Genomic DNA, 8,280 nt, shown 5'->3' on the forward strand with positions numbered 1-8,280 from the left:
CCTCCTGGGTTCAGGCAATTCTCCTGCCTCAACCTCCTGAGTAGCTGGGATTACAGGCACGCGCCACCACGCCCAGCTAATGTTTTTGTATTTTTAGTAGAGACGGGGTTTCACCACGTTGACCAGGATGGTCTCGATCTCTTGACCTTGTGATCCACCCACCTCGGCCTCCCAAAGTGCTGGGATTACAGGCTTGAGCCACCGAGCCCGGCAAAACAGTATATTTCAATAGATTAACCTTTACATATTTTGAATAAAATATAATTTAACCATTTTAAATAGCCAGTGGAAATTTTTCCACATTAAACAGTATACCTGGTTATCAGAGTTAAGGATTGCATTATTTAACTAATAATTTTTTCCTGAACTTCAGATTATTATCTGTATGTGTCATATAACTTGACAATTTTTTTTTTTTAGTGCTTTTCAAGTAGAGTGGGATACTTCATTCGGTTTAGCCCTCTAGCAATTAGACAAGTCAGTTACCATGGTAACGTGGTAGGTATTAATTTCCTTACCTAGTTAGAGGTTTCATGAACAAAGAAATCTCTTGAGTTCATCCACCAAAACCCAACTTTCTCTTGAGACTGGCTTCTTGAGACTGGTGTTAAACCTGTCTATTTTCTAGAAGGTGACACTATTGAAAGTGGAAAATGCTCTTCTCTTGAGGTGAATTTCTTCTCTATCAGAGTGAAGTAGAGTATGGTTAGGTGATTAAAAAGCTACCCTTTCTTAGCTAATTTGGAATGTAATTGGTCTTAATTTTTCTAAATTTGTTCTAACCAAAATCTTATTGGCGTGATTTCTATTGTTATGAACTAGAAGTGACTTCCGCAGACAACTTGTACTGATATCTAAGGGCCGTCAAATAGAATCACTTAAGATGAATTTTTTCTAAAACAGAGTTCATAATTTTGACAGATAATCTCTTAGTGTTTAATTGGCTAATAATACCAACCTTACGGAGTAGCTCCACTCATTTAATTATGAGGACAATTTTGCAACTAATTTATCAAAAAGCCTTCACCAAGAAGTAGCATTCTTATTGGATATTTTATGAATACATTATGGAGATTAAAATCACTACAGTGGGTTGTTAATGATGCCAGCCTTGGACTTTTAGTTTTAGATCATTTTATCTGTGTTCTGTAGAAGAAGTTCGTAAGGTATCCAATGTGTCATGTTTGACTTGCTGCTTGTTTTGCGCCATGTGCTAAATGGTTTCTACATTTTTCAATGGTTGAAAAGTTAAAAGAAGAATACTTTATGAAATTTAAGTAAATCCAGGTTTCAGTGTCTATAGGTAAAGTTTTATAGTAACATTGTTATGCTTAAGTATTGTTTATGATTTCTGTGCTATAATGAGAAACTTGAGTAGTTTTGACAAAGATCATCTGGCCTGTAAGGCCTAGAATATTTACTATCTAACCCTTCAGAGAAAAAGTTTGCTGACCCTTCTATACTATGAAAAAATATAGCCTTGATTATTCATTAAAAATTATTTTCCTAATTTATTGACATACTTTTGTCCCCTGATTGTTAAAAGGAACACATGTTCTTATAGAAAAGTTGGAATATATAGAAAAGTATAAAGAATATGAAAAATGATTTGCAACTATGAGATAACCACTAATGTTTTGATATACATTGCTCCAGACTTACACACACACACACACAAACACACACACACACACACACACACATACACACACACACACAATTTATTTTATACAGTTAGAGTCGAATTTTGTTTTTGAGATAGAGTCTTGCTCTGTTGCCCAGGCTGGAGTGCAGTGGCAAGATTTTGGCTCACTGCAACCTCTGCCTCCTGGGCTCAACTGATTCTTGTGCCTCAGCCTCCTGAGTAACTGGAATTATAGGTGTGTACCACTATGTCCAGCTAATTTTTGTATTTTTAGTAGAAACAAGATTTTACCATGTTGCCAAGGCTGGTCTTGAACTCCTGGCCTCAAATCATCTGCCTTGTCTTCCCAAAGTGCTGGGACTACATGCATGAGCCACTGCGCCTTTGTTTTTAAATTTGCTTTTTTCTCTTGAATAATTATAAGAACATTATTTTTAATGACTGTGTAGTGTTCTGTTTTATGGATGTACCGTGCTTATTTAGCCATAATTTATTATTATGAGGTTGATAAACATGATAATCAGTTTGAGCTCAAGAAGCTAGTTATAGGGTTTTACAATTAATGAATCCCCGGTATGTTGCTGGGTTGCTGAGTCTGTAATTTTTTCCTGACTGTTCAGAACACTATGTTTGGGACCATTGAGGCAAAGGAAATTGAAGAGCTGCCATTTTCAATTATTGTATTAGAAGATACATTGGGCCGGGCGCGGTGGCTCAAGCCTGTAATCCCAGCGCTTTGGGAGGCTGAGGCGGGTGGATCGCGAGGTCAGGAGATCGAGACCATCCTGGTCAACATGGTGAAACCCCGTCTCTACTAAAAATACAAAAAAAAAATTAGCTGGGCATGGTGGTGCGTGCCTGTAATCCCAGCTACTCAGGAGGCTGAGGCAGGAGAATTGCCTGAACCCAGGAGGCGGAGGTTGCGGTGAGCCGAGATCGTGCCATTGCACTCCAGCCTGGGTAACATGAGTGAAACTCCGTCTCAAAAAAAAAAGAAGATACATTGAAGATTTGTCAAATGACATAGACACAACACTAATCCAGATTATTTAATCAAAAAGACATTCATTTCAGATATGAATTCATAAATGTTTGTAATGATCCTCGGTTTGAAAACTGTATAGAATCCATAAAGAACAACCTAGAAGACATTATTTGCTTGGCAAAGAGAAGTTCCCAAACCAACTGGGGATGAAATATTTGAAATGATAAATGAATACTTTGAAACACACAAGATACGGAAACAGAGTGGAAGTTTTGGACAGGTAATGACAGAAGATGTAAAGGCTTTCCATTAAGTTCAGTCTAAAACTATACTCCAAGTAACAGGTTGTCTTATTCATGGAGAAGCAGTTGTAAATTAAAACTTGCCTGTGGTTTGGAGTTTCACATTAAATGATTATATTAAAAATTAAAATGGCAAGCCCAGCTAAATCCAAGCTCCTACAGTACCTTCTTTTCACCTTTAGGTGAAGAAATGTGATAAGCTATTTTATTGCTGATTATGTGGACAGTCCAAAGGAAGGTTTATAAGCAAAAAAGGAAAAATCTAAATTATTCCACGTGGGTAATTTTTTATTTTGCAAATTTGTTAAATTGTAGTTATTGGCTTCAAAAAGTGATATCCTTGACTGACATTTTGAGCGCTTGAATTCACTCATTAAAAAAATGCAGTGATCATTTGGAAAATATATTAAGGTATATGACAGAGTTCTTGGATTCAGAGCAAAAATTCAGCTTCAGAAAAGTGAAGTTAAAATGGTTTTAGAAGTGACATTTAATTGGTGTTATTTGAATCCTAGAGAAGAATTAATGGTACTAGTAGAGAGAGCAAAGTCAGTGTGTGTCTGTGATAAAGCTTTAGTATATTTTGAAATACTTGATAGAAAAAAAGTTCAAGTTTACTCAAAGCTTACTTAAATCATTAGAATAAATTAACATATTTCTTAAAGAAAAGGAGAAGCTTTTAGACCTAAAGAAGTTTTACACCCTTGAAGTACATACAATTTAAAGAGACCGAGTTGTTGGAATAATAGTTAATGGTGAAAGAGTTTTCAGTCTGAGAGCAAAGCCTTCTCTTTTGTCATTTGCTTCTTTGTGGTGGTTGCTATGTAGAATTCGAAGAAAATATTGTTAAAAAGTCTTGATCAGGAGTAGAGTGTAGCATAAACCTAATGTGTTTTAACATTAATAACGAGGAAAAAGGGAATGCATGATAATTTCATCAAGTCAGAAAAAATGGAAAAAAAGGAAACTGAAGAAAGTAGCTAATGAAAGTGAGGTGAAGAGGAAAACTTAAATTTTTACACTACCTGTGAATGAGATTAATTTCCATTTCCCTACTGAAAGAAAAACATATTCCAATTAAGCCATTCAAAATAAAAAAGTTTTTTTTTTTTTTGATAAGAGTTGGGATCTCACTATGTTGACCAGGTTAGTCTTGAACTCCTCAACAAGGAGGCCAAAGCACTAGGATTTCAGGCTTGAGCTGCTGTGCCTGGCCAAAAACAAAATTAAGCAACAAAAGAACACAAAAGATTCCAGACAGCCTTTAAAATAATGACAAAAGTTGATAAATTGTAGATAGTGGTAGATGATTTCAGAAAAAGTCTAAGCCAAAGAAAGTGAAAATACGTTACTTATTTTAAAGGGGGATTTAAAATCCGTTAAAGGTACAATATGAAGCATTCTGAACTGATAAAATATATGATTTTTTTTTTTTTTTTTTTTTTTTTTTTTTTAGTTTAAGCTCTAGGATACATGTGCAGGACATACAGGTTTGTTACATAGGTAAATGTGTGCCATGGTGGTTTGGTGCACCTATCAATCTATCACCTGGGTATTAAGCCTCACATACATTGGCTGTTTTTCCTGATCCTTTCCCTCCTCCAGGACTCAGTGTGTGTTGTTCCCCTCCCTGTGTCCATGTATTCTCATTGTTTAGCTCCCACTTACAATGAGAGTGTGTGGTATTTGGTTTTCTATTCCTGTGTTAGTTTTCTGAGGATAAGGGCTTCCAGCTTCATCCATGTCCCTGCAAAGGACATGATCTCATTCCTTTTTCTGGCTTCATAGTATTCCTTTGTATGTGTACCACATTTTCTTTATCCAGTCTATCATTGATGGGCATTTAGGTTGTTTCCATGTCTTTGCTATTGTGAATAGTGCTGCAGTGAACATATGTGTGCATGTATCTTTATAATAGAATGATTTATATTCCTTTGGGTATATACCCAGTAATGGGATTGCAGGGTCAAATGGTATTTCTGGTTCTAGGTCTTTGAGGAATCACCACACTGTCTTCCACAATGGTTGAACTAGTTTACATTCCCACTAGCAGTGTAAAAGCATTCCCATTTCTCCACAGCCTTGCTAGCACCTGTTGTTTCTTGACTTTTTAATATATGCCATTCTGACTGGCATAAGAGGGTATCTCATTGTGGTTTTGATTTGTATTTCTCTACTGATCAGTGATGTTGAGATTTTTTTTCATGTTTGTTGGTTGCATAAATGTCTTTTTGAGAAGTATCTGTTCACATCCTTTGCCCACTTTTTAATGGGATTTTTTTTCTTGTATATTTGTTTGAGTTCGTTGTAGATTCTGGATATTAGACCTTTGTCAGATGTATAGAGTGCAAAAATGTTCTCCCATTCTGTAGTTGTCTGTTCACTCTGATAATAGTTTCTTTTGCTGTGCAGAAGCTAAAAGACATGATTTTAGAAAAAGACATGTCAGAGTCATACATTTTCAATAACATAGTGACTAAATATGTAAATAAGTTATTTTGTGCTGTGAATTTGACCAAGAATAACCTTTACCTTGTCAGGAATTACAATCTGCATGTATTATAAAGGATTTCCCTATTGCATATTATTCCACAACATTAATTTTCTGTGTACTTTTTATCTATCCCAAGATCTAAGAAAATTTGACAAAGATGTTAGGTTTGTAAACAAATTTATGTTCAAATTCTTTGCCTGGAAGTATCTAGATAGAATTCTTCATGCAGAAGGGTATTTATATCTAAAAATTACACATTTCAAATTAAAATGATTTTAGTGTTATAGATAGAAGGAAAGAGTTATTGAAGTTTGTTTCTGTTTTGGCAGTGTAAATGAATTACTCACAAAATTCCAGGAGTCTACAGGTATTTTTATAAAGTTTGTGTCATTTATGGAAATCTCAGTTTTCTGGCATTTTGCAAATGAGATCTATAGGTATAGCAGAAACTTGTTTTCCAGCTTTATAAATATATATTTTAAGATTAAAAACTGATTTTATATATATATATAAAATCTGGACTCAGCTTTTGACTTCTGTCAAGGATTTTGAATTTGTGACGAAATACACACTTATTAATAACCAGCGATATATACAAAATGCATCACAGTTAATAAATCATATGTATTTTACATATTTTTTCACTACATATGATGCATGTAGCAACTCCAAGAGTTGAGTTGTCAACTCTGATTTAGTGAATCTTAGATCTTACCCACCAGCAAACTTTGATCATGATTCAGTGATTACAGGCAAGCACCAAAAGATAGAACATTCTTTTTTTGAATCCCAAACTGTGAGAAACAGATTCCAAAAATGTACCTTTCTTCTGCATTAGGACACATTTTGGTTTTGAATTAACAGACTAGTTTTAAGCAATATGTGCAAAAACGTTGCACACAGGAAACTGTTGGTTTTGGGACTCCTGTATTATGCTTTTTTAATTATGTGGTTTGTTTGACTACTCCACATTTTCAAGCATAAATTAATCCATAATTCCAGACTTATTTTCAATAAACAATCCAGAGAGTTGAGTTCTTTCTTATTAACATTTTATAGATATGGACCGTTTGGTATTTTTCTGCTAATAAAAACCCTTAGTAAGTTTACAAGGCTGCCTTCTGGTTTGATGTCATTAGGATGTTTACTGGGAACCTTCGTGGAGGTCTTTCATCTTCTCTCCCCTACTGGTGCAAGAATGAGTTACAGACCTGCTCTGTTAACCTTTTCCTTCCCAGTGCACAATAGCGATGGAGCTTGTTCTATATGGAAAATTTATGTTTGATAAAGTAATCTTTAAAAATTTTTGTTCCATAAATTGTAAGTATTTTCAGTTTCTGATTCATGCTTGGGATAGTTGCTGCATATTGTTCAATTTTGTTAGAATTTATATGGTTAAATATCAAATACAACAGACTGTTCTCAAATCATAAGTAGTTGCTGTGATTAATATTAACATCCTGTTTCATCGTGAGACTCTTTAGCGTTACATTAAAACTACTACCTCCTTATTATGAAAGCTAAAGTAATAGGAACTAAGGTTGAGTTTGAGGAATTTATTAAGAACTAAGCCTTGAATTAAAGCTATTTCAATTTAATATAAGTCATATTATGGTAGGGATCTGTGTTACTTTTTTTTTTTTTTTTTTAGACAGTCTCACTCTGTCACCCAGGCTGGAGTGCAATGGCATGGTCTCAGCTCATTGCAACCTCTGCCTCCCGGTTCAAGCGATTCTCCCGCCTCAGCCTCCTGAGTAGCTGCGACTACAAGCACATGCCACCACACCAGGCTAATTTTTGTAATTTTAGTAGAGACAGGGTTTCACTATGTTGGCCAGGCTGGTCTTGAACTCCTGACCTTGTGATCCGCCCACCTTGGTCTCCCAAAGTGCTGGGATTGCAGGCGTGAGCCACTGCACCCGGCCCCATTTTACTATTAATAAAACAAATATGTTCTATTTTTTTTTTTAATGCACACACCACGTTTGGGAGGTTCTCATTCACTGTCTTTAATTATATTTGAATTTTGGTTTACATTGAGGAGAGCCCTCAAAGGTATTAACAAATTAAAAAAAAAATCTTCTAAAAATCTCATTCTTAGGGAAATTTGTTCACTTACTGGGCAAGAAGTATAATAAAAAACCTTAATATAGAAGAGCTATTATCTGTCTTCAAAATTAAATCTTTGGATAGACTTGTGAATAAATCTAATAGTTTTGCTGAATTTACTTAGATCTTAAGACAGAATAATCATGTACAAAATTAAAGATGCCGGGAATTCATAATAATTCATATATCAAATGATTTTTTTGATAGTGAGATAAAATTATTCTTGAGAAAGGATCAAAGTCATAGAATAATGGAATGTTGAAACTGCCAGAATTATACAAGTCAGTTAAAATGGCTGATTTGTTTTAAAAGGAAGAAATACTAAATACATAATTATTAGATGTAGCATATTGTATCTTTTTTCTTTTGCAATTCTAGCTCTTATAACCTATGCTTGGACCTAGGTGTCATAACTTACTTTAAATATGAATGTTTGGTTTTCATTTATATCGACAGTACTACCTCAGTTTTCTTTCAAATATTGTTTTGTATTTAGTCATCAAGACATTGTTTTTTGGACTTTGCAAATAGGACATTTCAAAGATGAATGAAAAAAAATTGGAAACAACTCCACGGCAGTGGAAATGTCCTGAATGGATGTCTGTGCAGAATAAAAGATGTGCTGTAGAAGAAAGAAAGGTATATTGCTCATTGACTATTCTTTCAGGTGGGAAATTTAATTTATATTTGACTGTGCAGAGTCAGTTGTTACTTGTTTTTTTTTTTTGAGACGGAGTCTTGCTCT

General features: G+C 34.6%; 1 protein-coding gene across 9 annotated transcripts in view; it reads left to right on the top strand.

Moving 5' to 3' along the window:
* The window catches only part of WRN (WRN RecQ like helicase), a 148,372-nt gene that overhangs the window by 15,047 nt on the left and 125,045 nt on the right, over positions 1 to 8,280 (top strand). For 4 of the 9 annotated variants that reach the window (XM_017536034.2, XM_037741044.1, XM_037741047.1 and 1 more), the window contains exon 2: positions 8,067 to 8,174. The exons of 1 other annotated variant lie outside the window; for it this stretch is intronic. In XM_017536034.2, the coding sequence (XP_017391523.1) occupies positions 8,079 to 8,174 (96 nt within the window). In that variant the 5' untranslated portion in view covers positions 8,067 to 8,078. Of the gene's footprint in view, positions 1 to 3,114; positions 3,209 to 8,031; positions 8,203 to 8,280 lie in introns of those variants that run through there. 4 more of the 9 variants (XM_017536029.2, XM_017536052.2, XM_037741058.1 and 1 more) reach the window with 4 other exon arrangements.

This window comes from Cebus imitator, unplaced genomic scaffold (genome assembly GCF_001604975.1).
Source record: "Cebus imitator isolate Cc_AM_T3 unplaced genomic scaffold, Cebus_imitator-1.0 Scaffold5, whole genome shotgun sequence".
Classification (NCBI taxonomy): Eukaryota; Metazoa; Chordata; class Mammalia; order Primates; family Cebidae; genus Cebus; species Cebus imitator.